Below are 17785 nucleotides of genomic sequence, written 5' to 3'. Positions count from 1 at the left end.
TGTTCATTATTCTTTTAAAAGGAGACCACAAAAACTTGTCATTGTGTAACATTATTTACATGGACCCAGTTGCATTTGCAACCAAATTATTAGTGAATAAGGGCTGCGGCAGGGCTTGGGATGGATCATGTTGACCTATGCAAGGTAGGAAATAAAGGTCCAGAAACCTTTATTCCATTATAAAATACTGTTCTGAACCTATTCTCTGCTATGATGACATGATGACATGATGACATGATGACATCAACCGTAATGCAGGTTAATGAGTGTAATGAGGTAATTTGTTTATTTTTCACTAATAATTTGGTTGCAAATGCAACTGGGTCCATGTAAATAATTGTTAGGCTACTCATTTTGAATATACAGGTGCCACCTTGTGTGACTACAAAAGTGTGTGCAACCGGGCACAATAAAATAATTTCCTTGCAAGTTACTATCCTGCCCTACACAATAGCATGCTACACCGTAGAAACATAATTACAATTGTAATGCTTAACTGCCATGGTCATTTGGAATGTTAAGTCAATGAGCATTTTGGGTAATGTAGTCACTCTATAGTTTCCATAAATACTGGGAAAATTAACAAAAATACAAAAAACAGTGGTATAAAGCAGACTGTGGAATGGTCCCAGGCAATGCACTTCTTTAGAGCCTAAAATGAAGAGAATCAGTTCAAATGGTAGGAGCCTATCCTTCCACAAGTTTGTGGCATACAGGCGTGATCCACTATACCCTGATAATTTGTATAGCCACGCTTGCGTCGCCCTCATGTAGGTGCTACCATAGTAGCAAGCATGCTAGTTAGTGCTTGGTATCAACAGCCAATCCAGTAGGGGATGGAAGCTATAGTCAGCTTTGGTTGTTCAAAGTATTTGCATAAAGTTCAGCTTTCCCCAACTTAGGTCCTGCCTTGTTCATGCTCCTTCGCCCAACGGTCCTACCCTCCCATTTCACTTCCTTCCATTAAAAATGAATGGCTTCATCGCCCCTATCCTGTTCAGTGCGGTTCAGTGCGTAAGAAACAACATTTTGAAAATCTCAAATAGTTTGCATAGTCAACTTACACACAGATTTAACACACACACTTGCACCACATGCCACCGGGGTTCTCCTCGCAGTTCCCAAATCTAGAACAAATTCAAGAAAGCGTACAGTATTATATAGAGCCATTATTGCATTGAACTCCGTTCCATTTCATATTGCTCAAATAAAGAGCAAAGTTGGTTTCAAAAAACAGAAAGCAACACCTCACGGCACAACGCCTCTCCCCTATTTGACCTAGATAGTTTGTGTGTATGTATTAATATGTAGGCTACATATGCCTTTAAAAATGTTTCATGTGGTCCGTACTGGAGCTGTCTCTTTACATTGGACTTGGACTGGATTGGAATCATGCAACTTATAAACTATGATTTGGATCTGGAGCAGTGAAATTTTTGTTTCAGAAATTGAGTGAGATTTGCTTAAAAAAATAAAATACAAACCTTGCCTGGGATTAATGTTCTATACTATGTAATGTTTCATGTTTTGTGTGGACCCCAAGAAGACAAGCTGCTACTTTTGCAACAACTAATGGTGATCCTAATAAAATACCAAATACCCCCACATTCTCTAATGTTCAGTTGATGTTATGATTAAAATTGTACAGTACGCTCTGACATCTGTGGTTGCATCTATCTTTCAAACCTAACAATTGGCGACTATGGCTGTATTGTCCCTAACACCACCCTATCTCTTTCTCGCTCTGTCTGGTGAGTCCCCGGTTCCATGGACTTGATGGATTTAGCCTTTTGAAGCTTACATAACCGTGCTGGATAAATCGGGACACTTGGCTATGCTGAAAAGTACTCAGATAATGTTGCTCTTTTGACACAGTTTTTGTTTTTGTTACAGTTAGAGCGAGCACAACTATAATATACTTGTGTAATGTACACTTACCAACAATAAATATTTGTTTTTGACAGTGGTTACAGCTTACAGGCTTTGGTTTTATCATTTATATTTCGAGGTTGGACATTAGCATGTTGGGCGTATGGTGTCACCTCATTAGTCAGTATGTGTTACACCTTTGCTGGCTTGTCATCTCGTTAGTCAGAAAGTGTTCCACCTATGTTGGCACAGGTGATATTTAAGAGGGGCTGGCCCAGTGCTCCAGTTGGCTTGAGAGATGTGGAGGGATAACACCTTTAGTTGGCGCTCCCTATTTTGATTTTTTTTTTAAACAATCCTTTATCTGATGTTCCCTGTTTTCCTTTTGCTCCACTTTTTGGTTTGCTTCCTGTCTAAGTTTTCCGTGGGTTTTATTTTGTTTGCCTCTTCTTGGGCATTCAGTGGGCGCTCATGGTGGTTGTCTTTTAGGGCCCAGTTGTTGTTGCTAGTCAACTTTCAGTGGACACCCCCAGGAGTGTCTTTCAGAACCCCTCCTAAAACTCCACATTTTGTGTTTTGGTCATTGTCAGTGACTGTGAAGATACTGTACCTTAATAAGAATTATTCAAGTGAAAGTCACCCAGTAAAATACTACTTGAGTAATTTGGTATTAAATATACTTAAGTATCAACAGTAAATGTAATTTCTCAAATATACATAAGTATAAAAAGTATAAACCATTTAAAATTCCTTATATTAAGCAAACCAGACAGCATCATTTTATTGTTATTTTTTTTACATTTACAGATAGCCAGGGCCACACTCCAACACTCGGAGATCATTTACAAATGAAGCACGTGTGTTTAGTGCACCTGCCAGATCAGAGTCAGTTAGGATGGCCATGGATGTTGTCTTGATACGTGCGTGAATTGGACCATTTTCCTGTTCTGCTAACCACTCAAAATGTAAAGGGTACTTTTGGATGTCAGGGAAAATGTACGCAGTATAAAGTACATAATTTTCTTTAGAAATGTACAGTGAAAGTTGTCAAATCTAAAAAGTAAAGTACAGATACCACAAAAAACTACTTATAGTACTTTAAAATATTTTTACTTAAGTACTTTACAGTGGTTTTTGAGACGGGGAGTCAACAAAAGCTGCAATCACTAGGTATTTTGTAGCAAATTAAATATATTTTATACATAAGCTCTTTAAAAAATTTAAAAAACTGACAACTGTGTTCATTTGCATGACAATTAATTGTGACCCAAAATTCAATAATTGTCCCATCTAGTTGGTTTCTCTGACCTTGGGGATATGTTAAGCCCCCCAACGTTCTGTATTGTTCAGTTGAATTTATAATTAAAAGAGTACAGTTTGCTATGACATCTGTGGTCATGTCTATCCTTCAAACTTAACACTAGTCTTAGGCCTATAAATCAAGGGTTGCTTCATTAATTTAAATCAATGTAAATTTTACAGGCAGAGGCTGTCAGAGGAAGTGTGATAATGGAAGAATCTCAATTGTCCCCTCTGACCTTCTCCAATGGGTTCTGAGAAGGAAGGAAGGAGAATGGACATCAGGAGTATCCAATTGAGATTGTTCCTGTGTTGTCAATGTTAGGATGAAAATTGGATGTTCATCATTGATTAGTAATGCCTGACCAATGCCTGACCGGTGACTATCTGAACTAATTGAGATGGTATTTGCCTGTCAAGATTAAAGTTACGATTTATAGAGCTCCTGTATGTCTGGTTTTAGACTTCATATAGTTTACGCTACACTCTCTGATCCCTCCAAACAGGGCTTAACAATTACATTTGAACAAAAACATTCTGGCTCTGACTGGCAGTGCCAAGTTGTCCTATTACATTTACCTGCCTCAATGCTTTTTATTAGATACAGTAGAAATTACTTTGCAACGTTAAAGAGACAAAAACCTTTGACGCGGATGTAACCTGTAAAGATAGTACCACCTCCCGATCCTTTTGTTACCCTGTGATACCCTGGTAATTTGTACATAAGTGTACTGATTTCAGGGAGAAGTTGCTTCTTCAGACTCACCATCACTTCTGACGGGACCCTCCGGAGGAAAATAATCAATTTAATATTGATACACACCCAACCAAAAAGTAATTTTACAGGTAAATTGCAATCCTATCGAATGCAAATGAAACCGTACATTGCATAGCCTAACGTTACATTTTGCACTACTCCAAATTAGGTTGCATGTCATTATGATCCTAATCTACATTTGATCTGTTGAATTGAATGCGCATTGTTCAGGAGACGTAAATAATTTATTACAAATTGTTATAATCGGAAATTGGTTTTGTTTATAATCGCTGCATCAGACATTCGCACCATGTCGGAATTGACCGTTTCTATTCTAGGCCAATTTATGTATTTGACAGGGACATGTGCCAGATTTAGCCAGTTTGGTAGTTTTCATCTGTAGTCCCTGGGAAGATAGTTGGCTATCTAGCCTGTGGTTTATCTTGTTACTCAAACGTTACTACGTGGGGCGATTAGTGTTAAAATATGTTATGTTGATAACGCTAGATACGACACCAATAGGATATAATGATTTATTAAACTTTAAAGTACTTACATTATTAACAAGAGCTAAACGCGGAATGGGGATGTACTTTCAGAGAAAACATGAAACTGATAGGGTGATTCAGAAGGTAGCTGGAGGGGGATTTGAACCTTTGCCAATAAAAAAGTGAATGCAACCTGGTCTCAGAGCATTTCGTATCATTAAGTAAGTACATTTGAGACACTCCATTTAGTTATCTTATGGTATGTATTAATTTGTGGATGTAGCAAGGGGAAGGATTAGGGGAAGGATTAGCTCTAATGATAAGTTGTTGCCAATTAGCTAAAAAAAAGTAGTAAGTAATTAGCAAAAATGCTAAAGTTGTCTTTGAGATTCAAACAGATGTTCACATTGTTATACACCCAAACAACCACCCTCCCTCCTTATGATTTTCCCTTAAGTAACATTCTGTCTCATGTAACCATACCAAACGGAACATATCATACTAAATGGGGTGTCCTGGATTTACTTTTACTATGTTACATCTAGTCTATGAGACCAGGCTGTGCTCCCAATGGAGATGTTTGTACTTGCCTAACAATTACTCTCCTGATGTAATTATTTTTCTTAACAACATACACCAACTGATGGTGCAATAAAGACGCTTTACAATTGGTTTTCACTCTGCACGCATGCACACACACACACACAGCCAATTATTCTGTAGTCAAGTTCACTGTTGTAATTATGGAGGAGAATGGCAGAGACATAGCTGTGTGATTTACTAGTGTCTGCATCCCAGCGGACTCACTATTTGGGACAACCTTAATACATACAGTACCTACTTTTTCAGACACTGGATACGCAATATCGATATGCCAGCATCAGCTCCTTGAGCATTAGGCAATGTGGTATTACTGTAAGTTTGCCACAGGTCATGCCATGGAATTTGAACATGATTTTCCAAGCATTTCCTCTTTTCAATGAAGGGACATTGTGCAAAGGGGATGTTGCTCTATCCAGCGTAGGAAAATAGTTAAATAGTAATAGAATGTGCTGAATTCGCCATTAAGGAAGTTTTGCTATACAGGTCATAATGCCAATTTTCAAATAGTAATGGCAATTATAATGTATGCACCATATAATGTTATAATCAGCATATTTTATATAATTTCATGATAATATAACATAAAACGGACAGAGCTATGAATTTGGTTTGTGAGAATCTTGTCCATGCTGACACAGATCTCAACTTAGTGCCTTCCTCAGCATGTGTTAGAAAGTGAGTACTGACCATGGGAATGTCACAGGAAGGTTGTGGACTACCATTTGGGAAACATAAAGAAAACTGGACCAAATTAGATGTATTCTGCAAACATTTTGCCAATGTATACAGACATTTCTGGAACATTCTGGACACTTACTGGACATTTTATCACTCAATCTTTTTCTCAATGTCGCAGGGACATCACAATGCTACGGATTTACTTGTGCTTGAGTGTTGTTGTCAACGTGGCCATCTCGCAGGAGGCTGAGGAACCCATCTCATACACGGCAAGTGCCACTCTCACAACCTCCACATGCATACACTGCAGTGCATGCTGCAACAAAAAAATAGCACTAAAAGACGCAGCTCCTTACCGAAAAAAACAGGCTTCCGTTCAACAGTTGTGGCAACTCTTTGGTAAATTCTCCGCAAGTTTGTGCCAAGCGCAAATTTTCAGTTTTGTGGCAAACTGGCGTCAAATTTGCAGTGAAAACAATTCTAGAAAGCTTGTAGCGAACATCTATTGAACATATGAATATACCAATTAGTTCAGCTTTTTGGTTACTTTCTGTATTAACATTTAATGCAGTGTTGGGGAGTAGTGAACTACATGTACACTGAACAAAAGTATAAATGCAACATGTAGCAATTTCTTCCATTTTACTGAGCTACATTTCATATAAGGAAATCAGTCAGTTGAAATCAATTCATTAGGCCCTAATCTATGGATTTCACATGACTGGGACTACAGATATGATTATGTTGGTCATACACACCTTAAAAAAGGTAGGGGCGTGGATCAGAAAACCCGTCAGCATCTGGTGTGACCACCATTTGCCTCATGTAGTTCGACACATCTCCTTGGCATAGAGTTGATCAGGGTGTTGATTGTGGCCTGTTGAATGTTCTCCCACTCTACTTCAATGGCTGTGCAAAGTTGCTGGATATTGGCGGGAACTAGAACATGCTGTCATACACATTGATCCAGAGCCACTCCGACATTGATCGTCCTAATATTAATGTATTTCTTCATTCCATTCTTTTACTTTTAGATTGTGTATTGTTGTGAATTGTTAGATACTAATGCACTGTTGGAGCTAGGAACACAAGCACAAACACCCTCAATAACATCTGCTAAATATGTGTATGTGACCAATAGATTTGATTTGAGAGCATCCCAAACATGCTCAATGGGTGGGTGACATGTCTGGTGAGTGTGCAGGCCATGGAAGAACTGGGCCATTTTCAACTTTCAAGAATTGTGTACAGATCCTTGCAATATCATTCTGAAACATGAGGCGATGGCAGCGTATGAATGACACAACAATGGGCCTCAGGATCTCATCACAGTGTCTCTGTGCATTCAAATTGCCATCGATAAAATGCAATTGTGTTTGTTGTCCATAGCTTATTCCTGCCCATACCATAACCCCACTGCCACCATTGGGCATTCTGTTCACAATGTTGACATCAGCAAACTGCTCGCCCATATGACGCCATCTGCCTGGTACAGTTGATACCGGGATTCAGCCGTGAAGAGCACACTTCTCCAGCATGCCAGTGGCCATCAAAGGTGAGCATTTGCCCACTGAAGTTAGTTATGACACCGAACTGCAGTCAGGTCAAGACCCTGGTGAGGATGAGGAGCAGGAAGATGAGCTTCCCTGAGACGGATTTTGACAGTTTGTGCAGAAATTCTTCTGTTGTGCAAACGGACAGTTTCATCAGCTGTCTAGGTGGCTGGTCTCAGACGATCCCGCAGGTTAAGAAGTCGGATGTGGAGTTCCTGGGCTGGTGTGGTTACACGGGTCTGTGATTGTGATGCCGATTGGATGAACTGCCAAATTCTCTAAAACAGCTTATGGTAGAGAAATTAACATTACATTTTCTGGCAATAGCTCTGGTGGACATTCCTGCAGTCAGCATGCCAATTGCATGCTCCCACTAAACAAAATCTGTGGCATTGTGTTGTGTGGAACAACTGCACATTTTAGTGGCCTTTTATTGTCCTCAGCACAATGTGCACCTGTACTTCTGGCGCCGACAGAGATGGCCGCCTCGCTTTGCGTTCCTAGGAAACTATGCAGTTTTTTGTTTTTTTTTACGTGTTATTTCTTACATTGGTACCCCAGGTCATCTTAGGTTTCATTACATACAGTCGAGAAGAACTACTGAACATAAGAGCAGCGTCAACTCACCATCAGTACGACCAAGAATATGACTTTCGCGAAGCGGACCCTGTGTTCTGCCTTTCACCCAGGACAATGGAATGGATCCCAGCCGGCGACCCCAAAAAACGATTTTGAAAAAGGGGAAAACGAAGCGGTCTTCTGGTCAGACACCGGAGACGGGCACATCGTGCACCACTCCCTAGCATTCTCCTCGCCAATGTCCAGTCTCTTGACAACAAGGTTGATGAAATCCGAGCAAGGGTAGCATTCCAGAGGGACATCAGAGACTGTAACGTTCTTTGCTTCACGGAAACATGGCTCACTGGAGAGACGCTATCGGAGACGGTGCAGCCAGCTGGTTTTTCCACGCATCGCACCGACAGAAACAAACATCTTTCTGATAAGAAGAGGGGCAGGGGCGTATGCTTTATGGTTAATGTGATGTGGTGTGGCCAAAACAACATACAGGAACTCAAGTCCTTCTGTTCACCTGATTTAGAATTCCTCACAATCAAATGTAGACCGCATTATCTACCAAGGGAATTCTCTTTGATTATAATCACAGCCGTATATATTCCCCCCCAAGCAGACACATCGATGGCTCTGAACTAACTTTATTTGACTCTTTGCAAACTGGAATCCATATATCCGGAGGCTGCATTCATTGTAGCTGGGGATTTTAACAAAGCTAATCTGAAAACAAGACTCCCTAAATTTTATCAGCATATCGATTGCACAACCAGGGCGGGAAAAACCTTGGATCATTGCTATTCCAACTTCCGTGACGCATATAAGGCCCTGCCCCGCCCTCCTTTCGGAAAAGCAAAGAAACTAAAACAAGAAGCTCCCGCGCTGAGGTCTGTTCAACGCTGGTCCGACCAATCTGATTCCACACTTCAAGACTGCTTACATCACGTAGACTGGGATATGTTCCGTATTGCGTCAGACGACAACATTGATGAATACGCTGATTCGGTGTGCGAGATCATTAGAACGTGCCTTGAAGATGTCGTTCCCATAGCAAAGATTAAAACATTCCCAAACCAGAAACCGTGGATTGATGGCAGCATTCGCGTGAAACTGAAAGCGCGAACCACTGCTTTTAATCAGGGCAAGGTGACTGGAAACATGACCGAATACAAACAGTGTAACTATTCCCTCCGCAAGGCAATCAAACAAGCTAAGCGTCAGTATAGAGACAAAGTAGAATCTCAATTCAACGGCTCAGACACAAGAGGTATGTGGCAGGGTCTACAGTCAATCACGGATTACAAAAAGAGAACCAGCACTGTCACGGACCAGGATGTCTTGCTCCCAGGCAGACTAAATCACTTTTTTGCCCGCTTTGAGGACAATACAGTGCCACTGACACTGCCCGCAACTAAAACATGCGGACTCTCCTTCACTGCAGCCGAAGTGAGGAAAACATTTAAACGTGTCAACCCTCGCAAGGCTGCAGGCGCAGACGGCATCCCCAGCCGCGCCCTTAGAGCATGCGCAGACCAGCTGGCTGGTGTGTCTACGGACATATTCAATCAATCCCTATCCCAGTCTGTTGTTCCCACATGCTTCAAGAGGGCCACCATTGTTCCTGTTCCCAAGAAAGCTAAGGTAACTGAGCTAAACGACTAGCACTCACTTCCGTCATCATGAAGTGCTTTGAGAGACTACCTGACACCCTAGACCCACTCCAATTTGCTTACCGCCCAAATAGGTCCACAGACGATGCAATCTCAACCACACTGCACACTGCCCTAACCCATCTGGACAAGAGGAATACCTATGTGAGAATGCTGTTCATCGACTACAGCTCGGCATTTAACACCACAGTGCCCTCCAAGCTCGTCATCAAGCTCGAGACCCCGGGTCTTGACCCCGCCCTGTGCAACTGGGTACTGGACTTCCTGACGGGCCGCCCCCAGGTGGTGAGGGTAGGCAACAACATCTCCACCCCGCTGATCCTCAACACTAGGGCCCCACAAGGGTGCGTTCTGAGCCCTCTCCTGTACTCCCTGTTCACCCACGACTGCGTGGCCACGCACGCCTACAACTCAATCATCAAGTTTGCGGACGACACAACAGTGGTAGGCTTGATTACCAACAACGACGAGACAGCCTACAGGGAGGAGGTGAGGGCCCTCGGAGTGTGGTGTCAGGAAAATAACCTCACACTCAACGTCGACAAAATTAAGGAGATGATTGTGGACTTCAGGAAACAGAGGGAACACCCCCCTATCCACATCGATGGAACAGTAGTGGAGAGGGTAGTAAGTTTTAAGTTCCTCAGCGTACACATCACAGACAAACTGAATTGGTCCACCCACACAGACAGCATCGTGAAGAAGGCGCAGCAGCGCCTCTTCAACCTCAGGAGGCGGAAGAAATTCGGCTTATCACCAAAAGCATTCACAAACTTCTACAGATGCACAATCGAGAGCATCCTGGCGGGCTGTATCACCGCCTGGTACGGCAACTGCTCCGCCCACAACCGTAAGGCTCTCCAGAGGGTAGTGAGGTCTGCACAACGCATCACCGGGGGCAAACTACCTGCCCTCCAGGACACCTACACCACCCGATGTCACAAGAAGGCCATAAAGATCATCAAGGACAGCAACCAGCCGAGCCATTGCCTGTTCACCCCGCTATCATCCAGAAGTCAAGGTCAGTACAGGTGCATCAAAGCTGGGACCAAGAGACTGAAAAACAGCTTCTATCTCAAGGCCATCAGACTGTTAAACAGCCACCACATTGCGTGGCTGCTGCCAACACACTGACTCAACTCCAGCCACTTTAATAATGGGAATTGATGGGAAATTATGTAAAATATATCACTAGCCACTTTAAACAATGCTACCTAATATAATGTTCCCTACATTATTCATCTCAAATGTACTCTATATCATCTACTGCATCCTTATGTAATACATGTATCACTCGCCACTTTAACTATGCCACTTTGTTTACATACTTATGTATATACTGCACTCAATACCATCTACTGTATCTTGCCTATGCCGCTCTGTACCATCACTCATTCATATATCTTTATGTACATATTCTTTATCCCCTTACACTTGTGTCTATAAGGTAGTAGTTTTGGAATTGTTAGCTAGATTACTTGTTGGTTATTACTGCATTGTCGGAACTAGAAGCACAACCATTTCTGGGATCTTTTATTTCAGCTCATGAAACATGGGACCAACACTTTACATGTTACATTTAAATTTTTGTTCTGCATATTTCAACTAGTAATTTAACTACATTTTCCAGTAGCTTGGTGGTAGTTGAGATACATTCAAATCTAGGTAGTTTACCAGGTAGTGGTGCAGCTAACTACTGGAATTACACAATACTTTGTTTGCAAAAATGTTATAAATTATGGGTGAAGTAGGCAATCATTTACTTTATTTTTCGGGCATGAAACCTGCCCAATTCTCACTTAAAACATGGTCTGTTAAACACAAAAACCTTCTGTTAAGATATGACCCCAACGTGATCTGTTCTTGCAATTTGTGGTCTATGACATTTCAGATTTACATGATCATTTTTTCACAAGGTAGTTTAAATGCAGTGAACTACTTTTTCAAAGTAACTTTAGGTAGCCCTTTACACTCGTACTTGTATACGGGTTGGAAATGGCAGATTTGAACACTGACAAGAGTGTAAATTTGAACACAGTGGCTGTACAGTACAATGTTACTGTACAGCCACAGATGGCGCCGATAGATGGCAGCTTCGCTTCTAGTCCGGGAAGAACTATTGGATATCAGAGAGACATCAACTTACCAGCACAACCAGCACTACGACCAGGAATACAATTTTCCCAAAGAGGATTCTTTGTCTGTGTCACAAACTTCAAAATGGGCGGACCAAGGCGTGCATTGAGTTCCACATCTTTTTAATACAAAGTGGAACAAAACTTACAACGACCGTGAAGTCGTAGTGCCCACACACACTAACACAAACAATATCCCACAAACACAGGTGGCAAAAATAGCTACTTAAATATGATCCCCAATTAGAGACAATGATTACCAGCTGCCTCTAATTGGGAATCATACAAAACACCAACATAGAAAATATAAACTAGAACACAACATAGAAATATTAAACTAGAATTTCCCCTAGTCACGCCCTGACCTACTACACCATAGAGAAACAAGGGCTCTCTATGGTTAGGGCGTGACAGTCTGCACCTCCCAGGGCATTTGAACTGATTCCAGAGGCTGACCCAAAACAACGCTGCCAGAGGAGACTGTGCCGGAGCGGTCTTCTAGTGAGGCTTCGGATGTGCGCACACCACCCACTGCTTCCGAGTATATTACTCGCGAATGTCCAGTCCCTAGTTAACAAAGTTGACGAAATCAGGGTAAGAGTTGCTTTCCAAAGAGATATCTAGGATTGTAACATACTCTGTTTCACGGAAACATGGTTAGCTGGGGACATGCCGTCGGAGTCCATACAGCCAACGGGATTTTCAGTGCATCACACTGACAGGAATAAACATCTCTCTGGTAATAAGAAGTGCCGGGGTGTATGTTTCATGATTAATGACTTATGGTGTAATTGTAACAACATACAGGAACTCAAGTTCTTTTATTCACCTGACCTAGAATTCCTCACAATCAAATGCCGACCGAATTATCTCCCAAGAGAACTATCCTCGGTTATCCGTCACAGCCGTGTATATCCCCCCGCAAGCGGATACCAAGACGGCCATCAAGGAAGTTCACTGGACTTTATGCAAACTGGAAACCATCTATCCTGAGGCTGCATTTATTTCTTGTAGCTACTCTAACTTCTGCGATGCATACAAGGCCCTCCCCCTCCCCCTTTTTGTCAAATCTGATCATGACTCCATCTTGTTGCTCCCCTCCTATAGGCAGAAACCAAAACAGGAAGTGCCCGTGCTTAGGTCTATCCAACCCTGGTCTGACCAATCGAATTCCAAGGTTCAAGATTGCTTTGATCACGTGGACTGGGATATGTTCCCGAGTAGTCTCAGATAATAACATTGACGTACAGTGGGGGGAAAAAGTATTTAGTCAGCCACCAATTGTGCAAGTTCTCCCACTTAAAAAGATGAGAGAGGCCTGTAATTTTCATCATAGGTACACTTAAACTATGACAGACAAAATGAGAAAATCCAGAAAATCACATTGTAGGATTTTTTATGAATTTATTTGCAAATTATGGTGGAAAACAAGTATTTGGTCACCTACAAACAAGCAAGATTTCTGGCTCTCACAGACCTGCAACTTCTTCTTTAAGAGGCTCCTCTGTCCTCCACTCGTTACCTGTATTAATGGCACCTGTTTAAACTTGTTATCAGTATAAAAGACACCTGTCCACAACCTCAAACAGTCACACTCCAAACTCCACTATGGCCAAGACCAAAGAGCTGTCAAAGGACAACAGACACAAAATTGTAGACCTGCACCAGGCTGGGAAGACTGAATCTGCAATAGGTAAGCAGCTTGGTTTGAAGAAATCAACTGTGGGAGCAATTATTAGGAAATGGAAGACATACAAGACCACTGATAATCTCCCTCGATCTGGGGCTCCACGCAAGATCTCACCCCGTGGGGTCAAAATGATCACAAGAACGGTGAGCAAAAATCCCAGAATCACACGGGGGGGGACCTAGTGAATGACCTGCAGAGAGCTGGGACCAAAGTAACAAAGCCTTACCATCAGTAACACACTACGCCGCCAGGGACTCAAAATCCTGCAGTGCCAGACGTGTCCCCCTGCTTAAGCCAGTACATGTCCAGGCCCGTCTGAAGTTTGCTAGAGAGAATTTGGATGATCCAGAAGAAGATTGGGAGAATGTCATATGGTCAGATGAAACCAAAATATAACTTTTTGGTTAAAAATCAACTCGTCGTGTTTGGAGGACAAAGAATGCTGAGTTGCATCCAAAGAACACCATACCTACTGTGAAGCATGGGGGTGGAAACATCATGCTTTGGGGCTGTTTTTCTGCAAAGGGACCAGGAAGACTGATCCGTGTAAAGGAAAGAATGAATGGGGCCATGTATCGTGAGATTTTGAGTGAAAACCTCCTTCCATCAGCAAGGGCATTGAAGATGAAACGTGGCTGGGTCTTTCATCATGACAACGATCCCAAACACACCGCACGGGCAACAAAGGAGTGGCTTTGTAAGAAGCATTTCCAAGGTCCTGGAGTGGCCTAGCCGGTCTCCAGATCTCAACCCCATAGAAAATCTTTGGAGGGAATTGAAAGTCCGTGTTGCCCAGCAACAGCCCCAAAACATCACTGCTCTAGAGGAGATTTGCATGGAGGAATGGGCCAAAATACCAGCAACAGTGTGTGAAAACCTTGTGAAGACTTGACCTCTGTCATTGCCAACAAAGGGTATATAACAAAGTATTAAGATAAACTTTTGTTATTGACCAAATACTTATTTTCCACCATAATTTGCAAATAAATTCATTAAAAATTCTACAATGTGATACGTAGAATGTATGCACACATGACTGTAAGTCGCTTTGGATAAAAGCGTCTGCTAAATGGCATATATTATTATATTATTTTCTGGATTTTATTTTCTCATTGTCTGTCATAGTTGAAGTGTACCTATGACGAAAATTACAGGCCTCTCTCATATTTTTAAGTGGGAGAACTTGCACAATTGGTGGCTGACTAAATACTTTTTTGCCCCACTGTATATGCTGACTCGGTGAGTGAGTTTATAAGGAAGTGTATAGGAGATGTTTTACCCACTGTGACTATTAAAACCTTCCCTAACCAGAAACTGGGAATTGATGGCGCCATTCGTGGCAAAACTGAGAGCACATACCACCGCATTTAATCATGGCGAGGTGACTGGAAATATGGCCGAATAGTTATTCCCTCCGTAAGGCAATCAAACAAGCAAACTGTCAATATAGAGACAAAGTAGAGTCGCAATTCTGGGACAGAGAGAGAAGCTGTTTTTCAATCTCAAGCCATCAGATTGTAAAACAGCCACCACTAGCACAGAGGCGGTTGCCTACTTACAGACTTGATATCATTGGCCACTTTAATAAATGGAACATTAGTCACTTTAATAATGCCACTTTAAGAATGATTACATATCTCACATTGCTCATCTCATATGTATATAATGTATACTGTATTCTTTACTATCTATTCTTTACTATCCATTGCATCTTCCCGTTCTGTCACTGCTCATCCATATATTTTATACTTATATATTCTAATCCCATTCCTTTACTAGATTGTGTTATTAGGTTTTGTTGTGGAATTTGTTAGATATTAGGGTTGTTGTGGAATTGCTAGATATTACCTGTTAGATACTGCTGTACTGTTGAACCTAGAAGCATAAGCATTTTACTACACTCGCAATAACATCTAACAATAAAATTTACTTTGATTTGAACATGCTATACATGAGGTCAGATCTCAGGGTCTCCACTTCACAGCTCTGTATGGGTTTTGACTGACAGCCGTTCTGAACTTGGGCACCACGTGCCAGTGATGCGTAGGCTGACTCATAACCCGTAGTCCCCACAGTTATACTGCGGGGAAGGCAGGTTTAGGGTCATGCAATATGGTGTGGAAGAAGGGTGGGTGGGGGGCAGGTTGAATAAAGAGAAAATAATAGCCTACTGTAGCCTACTGTTCAGATGGAATAAATTAAATCTGACTGTAGGTCTATAATCTTAATAGTAATTCCTGCAGAATGAAGCATTTCTTCCAGTAAAATGATACACCAACTGTAGGCAAAATTTTGACTCATGAACCGGATTGGAGAAATATTATTTCTTTCTTTCAGCATAATAATAATAATAATAATAATAATATATGCCATTTAGCAGACGCTTTTATCCAAAGCGACTTACAGTCATGTGTGCATACATTCTACATATGGGTGGTCCCGGGGATCGAACCCACTACCCTGGCGTTACAAGCGCCATGCTCTACCAACTGAGCTACAGAAGGACCATCTTGAGAGAATGTTAATGTGCAGTTAGATTCAGGCTGTATCACAACCAGCCGTGATTGGGAGTCCCATAGGGCCGGCTCACAATTGGCCCAGCGTCATCCAGGTTTGGCCGGTGTAGGCCGCCATTTTAAATAAGAATTTGTTCTTAACTGACTTGCCAAGTTAAATTAAGGTAAGGGGCCTCCCGAGTGGCACAGGGGTCTAAGGCTGTGCCACTAGAGCCGGCTGCGACTGGGAGGCCCATGGAGTGGCACACATTTGACCCAGTGTTGTCCGAGTTAGGGGAGGGTTTGGCCGGCAGGGATATCCTTGTCTCATCGCACACTAGCGACTCCTGTGGCTGTCCGGATGCAGTGCATGCTGACCAGGTCGCCAGGTGTAAGGTGTTTCCTCCGACATATTGGTACGGCTTGCTTCCGGGTTGGATGGACATTGTGTCAAGAAGCAGTGCAGCTTGGTTGGGTTGTGTTTTGGAGACACATGGTTCTCGACCTTCGCCTCTCCTGAGTCCGTACGGGTGTTGCAGCGATGAGACAAGACTGTAACTTCTACCAATTGGATACCACGAAATTCGGGACAAAAATTGGTTGTTAAATACAAAAAACAACTATAAATAAATTTAAATAAATTAAATGTGAAAAAAGATACTGTCTGTAGAGATGCTATCTTTATCAGCATCCTTAAAGCTAATAGTATTTCAACCACATAAAATATGCATCCAAGCCGAACTGAAATCTTATCAGAAATATGTTGTGTCGTTTTCACAGCTTTCTCTTTCCTTTCCTTCCAACCGGTCAAACTGATGAAATTTGGACATTTTACACAGAAAATATTTTCAATTTTATTTGGGGGGGGGGGGGGGTTATTGCATTTTTTCACTGGTCCCTTAACATGTTTGCTCCATTAAAGAAGCATAAATGACAGAGAACTTAACCAATGTCAACTAGATTGAAGCATTCATTCTATAGATATATGGCATTCTTCTGGCGAGCAAGGGTTTATTTAGTCACATAAAATGACAGAAGAGAAGCTGTATGTATCTATAGATAGGTTGACTAACAAATAGCCTATAAAAAATGTTGGAAATTATAAGCAGAAATGTCATGTTTTGTCATTGATTATCATGTCTTGTCTCTGTGCTTTCCTTCTATTCGTTTCCCTCTGCTGGTCTTATTAGGTTCTTTCCCTCTTTCTATTCCTCTCTCTCCCCCTCCCTCTCTCCCTCTCTCGCTCTCTCTCTCTATCGTTCCGTTCCTGCTCCCAGCTGTTCCTCATTCTCCTAACTACCTCATTTACTCTTTTCACACCTGTCCCCTATTTTGCCCTCTGATTAGAGTCCCTATTTCTCCCTCTGTTTTCCGCTTCTGTCCTTGTCGGATCCTTGCTTGATGTTCGCTGTTCTGTGTCCTTGTTCCGCCCTGTCGTGTTTTACCTTCTTCAGATGCTGCGTGTGAGCATGTGTCAAAGTCAGCTACGGCCGGTGCCTTCCCGAAGCGACCTGCAGTCTGTGGTCGCGTCTCCAGTCATTCCTCTCTACTGACGAGTGGATTTCAGTTTTTCTGTTTTTGCATTAGGATTATCGCTTTTGTTTAAGACGTGAATAAAGACTCTGTTTCCGTTAAGTCGCTTTTGGGTCCTCATTCACCAGCATAACAGAAGGATCCGACCAAGAATGGACCCAGCGACTACGGATTCTCGCAACACTGCCGTCGAGATCCAGGGAGCAATGCTCGGCAGACACGAGCAGGAATTGTCTGCTGCTCGTCATGCCGTTGAGACCCTGGCCGCTCAGGTTTCCGACCTCTCAGGACAGTTTCAGAGTCTTCGTCTCGTGCCACCAGCTACTTCCTGGTCTTCAGAGTCTCCGGAACCTAGGGTTAATAACCCACCATGTTACTCTGGGCAGCCCACTGAGTGCCGCTCCTTTCTCACGCAGTGTGATATTGTGTTCTCTCTCCAACCCAA

The 17785-nt window shown here is 42.2% G+C and overlaps 1 protein-coding gene across 1 annotated transcript in view; it reads left to right on the top strand.

Moving 5' to 3' along the window:
• The first annotated feature begins 1987 nt into the window (after window positions 1-1987).
• Window positions 1988-17785, top strand: part of LOC124016531 (EGF-containing fibulin-like extracellular matrix protein 1) — a 37093-nt gene continuing 21295 nt past the window's right edge. Inside the window, exons 1-2 of the mRNA XM_046332115.1 lie at window positions 1988-4014; window positions 5873-5963. Of these exons, the coding sequence (XP_046188071.1) occupies window positions 5883-5963 (81 nt within the window). The 5' untranslated portion in view covers window positions 1988-4014; window positions 5873-5882. The remainder of the gene's footprint in view (window positions 4015-5872; window positions 5964-17785) is intronic.

This window comes from Oncorhynchus gorbuscha, linkage group LG26 (assembly GCF_021184085.1).
Source record: "Oncorhynchus gorbuscha isolate QuinsamMale2020 ecotype Even-year linkage group LG26, OgorEven_v1.0, whole genome shotgun sequence".
Taxonomy (NCBI): domain Eukaryota; kingdom Metazoa; phylum Chordata; class Actinopteri; order Salmoniformes; family Salmonidae; genus Oncorhynchus; species Oncorhynchus gorbuscha.
This window is presented reverse-complemented; position numbering and strand designations above follow the sequence as displayed.